The sequence below is a fragment of the Symphodus melops genome, assembly GCF_947650265.1.
Source record: "Symphodus melops genome assembly, chromosome: 19".
NCBI lineage: Eukaryota > Metazoa > Chordata > Actinopteri > Labriformes > Labridae > Symphodus > Symphodus melops.
The window spans coordinates 9,806,599-9,818,521 of record NC_136709.1 but is presented as its reverse complement, the minus strand read 5'-3'; the positions used below and the strand labels follow the sequence as shown (position 1 = coordinate 9,818,521).

General features: G+C 40.8%; 1 protein-coding gene across 1 annotated transcript; it reads right to left on the bottom strand.

The window, feature by feature from the left end:
* Nucleotides 1–33: 33 nt before the first annotated feature.
* ankrd63 (ankyrin repeat domain 63) lies at nucleotides 34–2,053 on the bottom strand. The gene has a single exon (XM_079369514.1). The coding sequence runs from the start codon at nucleotides 1,684–1,686 to the stop codon at nucleotides 82–84; it is 1,605 nt and encodes a 534-aa protein (XP_079225640.1). The 5' UTR covers nucleotides 1,687–2,053; the 3' UTR covers nucleotides 34–81.
* Nucleotides 2,054–11,923: the final 9,870 nt, after the last annotated feature.

Below are 11,923 nucleotides of genomic sequence, written 5' to 3'. Positions count from 1 at the left end.
AATCAAACTGCATTGTGAGATTTCTAAGTGCTGTTATAATTTCCCTACCAGCCTCTTCTGTTGCCCGTAACTGTCCTTTTTCTATCCGAGGGTAGACTGAGAAGAGCAACTTTCAAACTCACATTTCACTCCACTGATGCTGTCGACGCTTGGCTGGCTGTTGACCTGCTGATGTGTGTGAGAGCAGGGGAAGGTCTCAGAGCGGGACATCCGCCCTCGGCCGTTCGAGGAGCTGGATGAACAGTCTATCACCATCCTCATGAACTCTGGAGCGGTGAATCGACGAAGCAGACGTGTCCCCAGGCCCATAAACCCCGGGCCATTACTCGGGATCTTCCCGGACTCCATCTCCCCTCTGGCAAACAGCAGCTTGTTGTGTCTGCTGCTCAGACCGAAGCTTCCCCTCTTCTGCTGCTCTCTTCTGCTTGATGAAGCCGTGTCATTGGCTTCATCTTTCTGTGATTGGATATTCTCCTCCAGCGCTCTCCCTAGCTGACTCTTGCTATTTAAAAGAGGTTTTGGCACTGGGACAGTTTTGTCAACATCATTTGTCATGCCACAGGTATTTCCTTGACATTCAATCTTGTCTATCAGACATCTCTCGTCCTGTAGAGAGGCTCTCTTTAATTTGCTCGCTGACAGGCTGATGTCACACACATCACCCTGATAGGACTGCTTTCTGCTGTTCAGAACGTCCAGGTTAAATGACTTTGCCTTTCCCCAAAGAGGAAAACTCACTGGTGTTTGCTTTTGGAGTCCAGTGTCTCTGCTGACATCTCTCTGCTTTGGCTCCGGCAAAGAGTTGAGCATTTTGGCCCCTCTTAGCTCTCTAAGCGGGCAGTTTTGCAGTTGTTTAGCAGTGAAGAGATCCCCCTCAATCTGGCTCTTTTCTATCGGAGGAGGCAGAGCCCTGCTGTTCGGATGGTTCTCCTCTTGAGACTGGCTCCTGGGACACCTGAAGCGGTTCCAGAGTCCACTGCTGTCACCTATCTTCAGCTGTCTCTGAAATACCTCAGGCAGTTGGTCTTCGTTGGTATTCAACTTTTTGGAAAACCTCTCTAGAAGACACCGGGGAAGCCTGTTGGGCAGCCGGTTGTCTCCATCACTTGTGGTAGAGGAATCAGGGAGTGGATCATCTGTGCAAACAGTCCTCCTGCAGGGAAAGTTTAGAATCTGCATGCAATGGTTGTGTCCAAAGAAGTGGGCTACCTCAATAGCAGAGTGACCGGCATTATTGGTTCTGTCCAGCCTCAGTCCCAGTCTTTTGAAAGCTCGGACCAGGAACTCCAGGACTTGGCTGTGACCAGAAAAGGCGGCATACATCAGAGGACTGTTACCCCAAGAATCGGAGGTGTCTGGGTCGGCGTTGAACTGCACAAGAAGCTTCACAACGTCCAGGTGACCCATCTCACAGGCATGGCTGAGGGCGGTGCGACCATCCACGTCCTGGCAGTTGACATCGGCTCCTTTCTCCAGCAATAGTCGGGTAAACTTGGACCTAGTCCCTGGATCTTGTAGACAGACGGCATACATGAGCGGGGTGCGGCTGTTTTCTGTCTTAGAGTTGATGATGCGTCCGTCCAAGGCATCAAGGATGAAGCGTGCCAGGTGAACTTTTCCACCATGCATGGCATCCAGGAAAGTCTTAGTGCCAGAGCCCTGGCGTAAATCTTTCGGACGCATCATTCTTAAAAAGCCACTTGTTGAGCTTACCCGATAAACACAAACACTGTGATAAAAAGAGAGAGAAAGTGTGTGACAAGTTCTCTAAATGTTCCCCGTGTTTACAGCGACTGCATTCAACTCAGAGTAAGACTCAGTGAGGAGCTGCCAGGGTTTTTATACATCCCTCTCCACAAGCCCTCCCCACGTTGCCAAGGAAACAAACATCTGAGGACCATTATGCAGTGGCAGCATCCATTCAGCCTGAGCCCTCTCTGCCTGGAGAGAAATATATGCTATTTGAACAGAATAATTACTCAAGGAGAAAAACATGGCCAGTGTTTTTCATAAAGGTCTGTGTGGTCAACTTAAATGCCAAATGTTACATTTCTACGAGGAAAATTAACCTAATTAGCTATTCCTGTTAAATAAAAGTAGAATAGAACAAGTCAGTATTTTGTTAAATCAATGAATTCTGTGTGTTCTGTGTATATTCTAGTAATTGCAGTTTTCAGGAGTATTACCTAGAAAGTTTGAAATATGAAATCAGACTGTAGAGCTTGCTTTTAAGGAAAAAATTAAGAAAATAAAAAAGAACTGAGCAGCATTGTCCCCCAAAAAATCTCTTTTAAATAATGTATTCATCAATCCAGCCACCCACTCAGTAATTCTGCTTTATCCACTAGTAGAATACAGTGCATCAAGTTCAATCTGTTTCACTCTATTGTGCTCACAAAATATCAAAATAATAACCTCGTCTAATGGTCTTTTTATTTGTGGAAAAAAAGTATATCAAATTTGTATGGGCAGTAATAGCTTTCTGTTATTAGCTATTTGATCAAATACATAAAGCGGTGTCTATCTGGGATAGCACTAATTATCCTTACATCAAGCAAAGGCACTGAATTGCTTCATGAAAATATCTGCATGATTAACTTTTTCTTTCAGAAGTTAGATGGGAAATAAACGTCAAATGTCCTTACGACAGGAAGGCTGATTCTCTGAACACAACTGTTAACATCATGAACTGTTATACTGTTGGGGTTTTGTGTCCTTCACAAGCCTCTATATTCAACCACCATCGGACTGCGTCGTTCCCACAACCACCGCCGTCCTCCTTCATGCACGACCTCCACCTCTGCGGCAGGGAAGTGTGGACAATAGGAACGAGAAAATACAAAGGAGAAATCCTATTATCCCACATGCTCTTTCGATAAGAGTCTTGAGATAACACACTTGTGAATTGGCACAACACAAACAATAATTGATTGTTTGATGCTGCATTTTCTACAATACTGATCATTCTTTAATTTCATAACATTTCTACTATTGTCTCAAAATGTCTACAATTTTCTTTTTGGTATTAACTAAACGGACAACTATTGACATCAAACCTAATTTTAACACTTGTCCCAACATTTTTATCAAAGGCTCATTTATTAAAATAGAAAAGGACCATTTACACAGCTGTTGCTTCTCCACAAGAACAGACTTTAATTTCAATTGCTAATATAAATCTCAGCAGGACCCAAACTGTGCCTAACAGCGTTGGTGAGAGAAACATTGCTGGGGCTCTACCTTCCTAACTGTTCACCATCCGGCTTCATCAAACCCTCAGCAGGTCCTTTACAGCAGTGAGAGCAGTTCACTCATCTAAACATGGCTGAAATTCATCAACAAAACAACACTTGCTCCTGGTGTTTCAGTGGATGAATGCCCCTCTGTTAATACAGATACTTTGTATCACAGTATCATTTTCATCATTACGTCATATGGTTTTTACACTTAGCTAATAATGAAAGAAATTCCACTTTTGAATGTATAATTTTTTTAATTTTTTTAAAGGGGGGTAACTTTTTGCCTTTAATTGAGTAAGAACAATAGGTATCAATATTAGCGGTGACAATGACCCAGTAGAAACAATGCTAAAGCTTTCTGGTAGAATGTCCTGAATGCGAGCAACTCCTTTTTGATAAAACAAACCTAATAGAAAAGGATATGGAACAAAAGAAAACAGAAAAAGAGAGCTAGATTGAGCAAGGGGTCGGACAAGAGAAAACCATCTACTGGCTTTCACTTGGAATGATAGTTAATTGAGCTAAAGGCACAAAAAGAACCTTGCAAAGAACCAAACACTTTTTTTTGCAAAAAATGTCCTCGTTTTCAAGCCTTGTCTTCTCCATCTCTTAGAATCAAGAATTTTAAGCCATCCAAATGAATACCACAGACTGGAAGGGTCCCTGTGTGTTTCTATGTGAAACATGCATGGTGATGAAGTGCCAAACCACGTTTTGCGATTTGACTGTATTTTTACAAAACTCCTTCTACATACATATGTTAACATACTCTGCATACTAATGAGCCCATTGTGATGGTGTACTGTATGTGTCTGTATTTACACAGGAGGCCAGATAGGAGCAGATCATTTTATTATTACAATGACTCAACCTGTGTCAGCAAATATTCAAAATGAAACTCCAATATCAGCTCAATACTGTGGTATCTCCTTTAGACAATAAAATATTAAGGCACCTCAAAAGTAATAGTTCTAACAACATACATTTAGTGTTGCACAGAGCTTCACCGAGCATGAGTCTTCTTGTCAGGCGCACTGGTGTGGATGCTGGAAGATTTTGCCTGCTTTTCTTAGGAGGTTCATATAAAAATAGACTCGATCCTTCTCTGCAGCGTTCATCCACACGCGTAGGCCATAATCTGTGCTGGGGTTATTGAGTGTGCTCAAGTTTTTGGGTTACTTGTGATTATTTGTACTCAGTATCATACTTTCTGCTTATAGTTTTTTTTACACAGACCTGATCCTGTTTTGTAGCAAACTATATCATATGTCACAATATCTTGTCCAAAAGTAATAATTACTTTTTATTTTAGATCAAACGTTGTTGCTTTGGATGTGAGGTGTTCAAAGAATGAATGAAGTTTACCGAATCATTTAGTTGAACAATTACCTGAAAATATTGTTGTGACGGAGCGGCTCCATCACTGAGTGCAGGTGCAGGCGCGCGCACGCGCGCACGCGCGCGCGCACACACACACACACACACACACACACACACACACACACACACACGCTCCAAACTTTTCCCTCTGCCAATGTTCCTAATCACGCTATAAAACACATCATCATCTTCCTCCTTCCCCTTCCCGTTCCATAGCGCGACCAAGGGTGCACACTTGTAAGCTCTATTTGTTTTGATTTTCATACATTTATATCAACTCTCAGCGCACTTACCATTTTGAATATGCGCTCCGCAGCGTCATGTTCTGAGCCAAACAGAGGCGGTCCATTTCTGCAAGGTAAATAGGCGGACGTGGCACTCAATTACAATCACGTGATGTCATTGATTGTTGAAATGTTTGTTTTTAAATTATATCTACAGAAATGTTGCTGTCTTAAAAAAATGTTCATAAAATAAAATGTTCATTTAAAAGGGTACGTCAGTGGTGAGGCATCCACAGGGATGTATACGGTTAAAAACCGATTCATTTATGAGAAAATGCCTGTTGTTGGAAATATTATGTAAATCATAATGTTCTAACATTAACATTACATTTAATGACCTTTCATAACATTGTTTAAAAAGAAGGCTGCTTGAGACCTTCGACCAGTTGACTCCAAGTTACAGAGAAGGTTTTGGGTTTTTTTGTAAATATTGTGCACTTGTGGAGGCCGGTGAAAAATAAATCCACCAATCACAGTCTGCGACTACGCCTGTTTGTTTTTTAAACTTTTTGGGTGTTTAAGAAGAGAACCCCGCCACAATTGTACAATAAATGGCCTATAGAATCAAAAGAGTTTTCTGTTGTATCTTTCATCACTAGAAGTACAAGTTTATAAGGTTTTTCTTAAAACAGTCATTTTAACATAGGGGACTAAAAATCTACACAAAACATTCATAAAACACTCTTTATCCTTTGCTTCATAACAGAGAAATAAATGGTAAACCAAAACAATGATATACACACAACCTCAGTATCACTTTTCATAAATCCCTTTGAGACCTTAAAAGTAGAAGTAGAAGTGAAACAAGGGCAATCCAGCAGCTCACCTGATAGAGCAGTACTGTGTAAGGCTGTGTCCTACTTGCAGTCCTTATGTCACCTCCTATCTTTCCCTCGCCTTTCTGTCACTCTTTGCTCAATAGAAAATGACCTTAATAAATTTTTTTAAGTACAATCAACTCATAAGTATAAATAGAAAGTAGTGTGTGATCTTGTCTGCTCCTTAATTGTGTTCCGTGGTATGTGTGTGTCCTCCCTGCACCAAATTGAGTCTGCTTCCATGACACAAAAGGCCTCTCCATTCAACCCATGTTAAACACTGACTGAACAGAGATGAATGAAATGTGGATGAAATGTTCAGAATGTGAATGAGTCGGTACCATGAGGGGTTGCTAATTAGACAGATGTATGCAATAAAGCGGACATGTCATGCTAAATGCGTGATCTCTCATTCATTGTGCTGCTGGCCAGGGCAGGAGCTACCTCGAATGTCTGATTACAAATTAAAGCTTGTGTCAAGTTAAGGTGTTATCCGGAGCCATAAACGTTGTAATTAGCCACGGGGGAAAAAGCAACTTCAGTGCCATCAAATCAACACATCTCTCAAGGTTCTTCGAGAAAGTCTTGTTAATGGAAACAAAACAGCAGCGCTAACCCCCCCTAGGTAACTCCACTTAGCTACGAACACCTGGGACTACACTATTAAAGAGGAGAGGGCAGGAAATAGACTTATTTCCAGATTCAATAAAGCCCATCCAGCGTAACTTGTGACTTATGATGCCCTCGTCCTCCATGGACTACTTCCATCTTCTTCCTGCTAATTAATCACACCTGAGAATAGCAGGGTTAAGGCTAGCACCTGCTTACAATGCGAAAAACATGATGTTATCTTTGTATCCATTCCCTACCCAAATCAAGTGGAAATCTATAACTTGATAACAGGCCACCTTCCTCAAACATGTCACTATTATTACAGGCCTCATGTGTCCTCCCCATGTCCAAATATCAAATTACAACAAAACACTCTACATCATTGTTTCCTGAAAGTTATGTAACACAAGTAGCCCTGTCGTTTGACAACAGGGGGTACATCTCCTGCGAGGACATAAAGCCCCACACTGATGCATTCGTTTTCTGCAAGAACAGTTGTGTGTATGTGTATCTGTTTGGTTCCTCTAATGCCCTTTGATTTGATACAAGGACACAGCGGTGGAGATCTCCCACACCTCCCCTTTCCAAGAAAGAGGTAGCAGCTGGCCTGCTGTCACTGTGCCGTGTATATCACCGCTAAGGTTGAGGTGAGGTCATAGCAGTCATCTCAAAGCAGAAAGGTACTGTCAACAGTTGTTATCTTTAACGAACTTTCAACCATATTAAATCACCTTGTACTTTTTCCTAACTATAAATAGTTGAGGATATAAACTTAAGACTTTGTTATGTTTTTCTTTTCTGTAACAAGACTAAGGACGAAAGGCAAAACAACGCAGGAGAGAGGACAATTACATGGATTTACAGGGTTGCAGCTTAAGACCCTGTGAACTGTCACTCAAGTGGACCTCTGATATGTTATTGGCCATGAGATGGGCTGTTCAGTGGCTTTGCTCTGTCCGTTGTCATCAATTATCTCCCTGACTCAGTCCTGCCAGGCTGCCACAACCAGATGGTAAACAGTAGGCAGTTCCTTCAGCCTTCACATCTAAGGGGCTTTAATGTCGGTAGTCAGGCTGAGACATTTTTGGACAACAGAGAATTAGCCCCTACAGAGAGACTGTCTTCTGTTGTCTTGCCATGGCAGTGAGGAGAAGATGATAGTCCAAGAGGGAAAGCAGCACTCCAGGGGGTAGTGCGTACTGTAGATCATGACATATTCAGATAAAACATTTTGACATACTGGTGGACCTCGGATGTGCAGCTTAGTTTAAAGCTGAATTTTAGCGGGACTGAGCAAAAAATCCAAATTATTGCAGACTGTTAGCTACCCTTCATGAAAATATACAACATAACATGTGCCAAGGATCACACTTCTCAGTGGCCTTTCGCTGAAGAAGTAATTTTGTGTCAAAAATACCTTTTTCCAGGCTTGATGCTGTTTCCCAGAAGTCACCTGTGCCCCCTTCTTTGTCTATCAAGAGTGATGGAAATTCCTTTCTTCCAATGTAGCAGGAGAGATAGATGGCCAGACAGCACCCTCTCCATCTCCGACCTGACAAACCTTATTTGCGGTCCCACAGGCCAGCTCACCTCTGACAGCTCAATAAATTGTACAAATGGATAATAAATGTTTTAGTCTGATAGCCACGTGTTGCACCTGGAGTAGAGATCTGTCAAACAGTCACATCTGCAGAGCACGCAACAGCACAGGGGATTTGAGGCTGGGTCAGAGGAGAGATGAGAAGAAAAGGAACCCAGAGGCTCTAAAACAATAACAGATGTCAGATTTCACTTCCTTCAATGTCTTGAGTGATAACCCTGTTGTTTTGTTATGTAGTTCTCTCTAGTAAAAAAGGAACTGATGGTTTTTTGTTTTTTTTAATCTTAAATATTGAATACACCTCTATGTTTAATGCATTGAATTTAAAAGAAAAAAACAGATGGCAACATTTACAGAGGAATACTGTATCAGTCAAAACTTACCTTTTGATACAAAAGCTCTTTGAATTGGCAACCCTCTGTTCCCTGTTGGAGCTTCATTTTTAAAGTGAACTGACGGCCTCAGAAGCCCACGACTACCCATTCTCTCTCACCACATGCTCTGCCACTCACGTTGTTCAGCGCTCACATAAATACTGTGCTTGTTCTGGCTCTTGATGCACTTTGTCAAGCTTTTCAGTCTCAATGTACAGTAAATGTGTCTTAAGAAAAAAAAGATTCTCATCGAACAAGCCCCCGTAAAGACTGCTACTGCTTCGGAAGGAGGCACTTTGTGACTCACCTGCCTTAAGTACATAACATAAAATTCACGTTGTCATGGCACTCTTGGTGTTAATGCAGCCCACAACCTTTCTGCATCCAACAATTCTGCCAGCTGGGGAGAAAACATGAATAAAAGAGGTGGGTAAATGAACTGATGATTTAGGAGTGATTGAAGCGACTCTGTAGCTATAAAATCTACTGGATTAGGGTTACTCTCTACTACTCTAATGTATAAGACAATTTCACACAAATTTGAAAAGTCACTGGATTTAAGAATGTCAAAGGGTAACAGCTGAAAATACAGCAGAGTGATTGTTAATGCTTTGACATATATTCATTAAGTTCCCCACTCACTGACGTCTTACCTCACTTGACTCTGGAAGGTTGATTTTACATTGTTTAATAGCAGTTTCTGCTCACACTGTAAAGCTGTAACAAGTCCAGAGACTTTATATCTGATTCCCAAGTACCCGTATCTCTCCTCTATACCCAGCTGCATTTTGACAGCCAATATGTTCAATAAATGGTAAATGGACTTGAGCTTGTACAGCACTTTTAGTTTTCGGACTAATCCAAGCGCTTTTACACCGCAGGTCACTCTTACCCCATCAAGCCCATTCACACAGTGATGCAGAAGGTTGTTATGTAAAGTGACCATCAGAATAAACTTATCTCATTCATTTATATTAATCTACTGCTGCAGAAGCAGCAGGAGCAACTTGGTTAAGAGACTTGCCAAAGCACAGGTCGGACACGCGTCTGCAGGAGTTGAGACGACTGACTTCAACAACCGAGCCCCAGCCCCCCTTCAGTAATAGATGCAAAAATTATATAAAGTGTTTGAAGTTAAAGCTATAAACATTATTTTAGCTTTTTTTGTAAGAAGCTAGAGGAGGCTCCACTCTATGTCTGTATCTGAAGTGAAAGTAAGGGCATGAGGTTAGCTTAATAGAGCAAAAACAGTCCTTACGTAACTAAACAAAATGTTTAGCTAAGTTTACGCTCTTCAGCCCAACTGCTAATTAAACTTGAGCACCATGTCTGGTGAATAAAGTTTTTAAATAATCTGAGAGCTTAAAATGTTTTGATGCACGTTAATTGCAAATGACATCACAGTAGATTAACAGAAGAGCCAATTACATTTAGCAAAATGTTATTATATATATATAGAATTATTATTATTATTATTTTAATTTTAATTTTTTTTCTGAATTATTATTTGACAAGCTGGTCGCAAGCCAACCGTAGCACACTGAAACCACATGAATCACTATACAAACATCCCATAAAATTGAAATTAAAAACCACCTTCCAATACTGCTTAATTTTTTAAAAGTTCCAGCTTTTAAGCTGCAAAGACCTCATCGAATATTTTAACATGTGCTTGGTTTTTAAAGTTACTCACAATCTCGCTCCACCACCACTTGTTGCCGACATCGACAGAAGAAAATCGTTTCACAAGAGGATCGATAAGAGGAGATTATATCATCCCCTTGCAAAAAAGTTCTTTAAGTCAGTTCAAGTTCAAGACAGTGGAACTCAATCCCAGAACACATCAGATAACTAAACACATCCAAATTATTTTCTAAGCAGCTAAAACAACAGATAGTCAACATGTTAGCACTAAAAGGATTTATAATGGATGTCGTCTTGGTTTGCAAGCTCAACATGTTTTTTCTGTTTTTATTGCTCGGAACAGCTGTTTGCTTTCTAATCTGTTTATCTGTCCTGTTTTATTCTGTAAAACGCTCTGCTTTATTCTGTGCTGTGTCTTCGTTTGTGAAAAGTTATCTCCTGTTTGTGTTGTCGATCTTTTTACTTTATCTCCTTGTTTACTTATATAAATAATATAATAGCCTCTTAAAATTCAATTATATTTTAGCCCATTCGTACCGTGAATTTTTTAACAGAGGAAAGTGGACTTTTATGTTGAGTCATTTGCATTTTAAATTGGGCATCATTAAAACTACATTGCAGACTTGCATGTTTTTTTTTCTTCTCAGTCCTCTTAACTCACTGTGGGACACATGCTCTCACTGCAGAGAGGTAATGGCGATATCATCAGAAAATATGTCACAGCCAAATGAATCACCAGACCTGATGTCATGATTTATAGCTCTAAACTACCAGGGAAAATTCAAACATTCAAGCAGCCATGAGGGACAGAGCATTCGGACACTAGCTTATAGTATGTGGGTGTATTTATTTGTGTGTGAGTTATTTGCCTCTTTTTTTGTCTAAATCTAAGCACTCAACACACATTGGAAATTAAACATTTGCATCAGAGAGAAGGTGGAGGTGCCTTTCACAGGCCTGAAGTGCTTATGTGACGCCAAGGAGATGGTGACTGACTGCAGGGAGATGAGTCCTCTGCAATACTTAGGATGAATGACCAAGATTTCAATGGGATTATGTAATGTATCCTTGAATATAAAGCAACTTCCTGCAATTTGGAAGAAAGGTGCATGTAAATCAGTTGTAAAAAAGTGATTATTTCATTGCGATCTTCTCTCCTGGCAAAAGGGTTTTTTTCTGTCTTTAAGCAGTATAAGTGCAGTGTGCATGCAGCCCACACAACGATCCAACACCTACACCAACACACACACACACACACACACACACACACACACACACACACACACACACACACACACACACACACACACGCAGCCTGTGACAGAGAATCCTCAGCAGGTGGTGAGTCTGTGTGGGTGGTGTTGGTACTTAATATCCATCCAGGATGGCATCCACTTGGAGCCAAGATGAACTATAGATCATGACTCTCTACCTCCTGTGGGTCAGGTCGACTTCCTCAAACGAAACAACGAGAAGAAAATATACTCACATCTCTCGTCCTCGTTCTATTCTCCCATCTGAACAAAAATATCTATTCTCTGCTGATGGTGCCTTAAAGACTCAATCTTGCAAAATGTTCTAGGATAATATGAAAAATGCAAGATTAAATTGCACTGGGTCATTTCAAGAGTAAGGATACAACTATCTTTGCAACCACTGCTAAGATTCAATAGGACTGTACTAATCCGCTTGTGTTACCAGTTTTAATGCAATTAAATTGTTATCCTCTTTGAAGACACAGGTTTTTATGTCACAATGATGTGGATTTAAACTCCTATAGGTGAATTTACGTCATTACTTTGGCAGCAGGCCACAGTTCTCTCATGAGGGGGGACAACAGCTTTACAGTTCTAAATAGTACTTTAACCCTCAGCTAAAAAGAAGCCAGTCAGCCAGTCTCTGTACTGTTTGAAACAGTGGCTAAAAATCTGCAAGAGGACAATGACAGATGAAAGAAGACAAAATGTTACTG

What these genes read in the sequence shown, in the direction of transcription:
- ankrd63 (XM_079369514.1), bottom strand. Translation starts at nt 1,686, where the DNA reads ATGATGCGTCCGAAAGATTTACGCCAGGGCTCTGGCACTAAGACTTTC.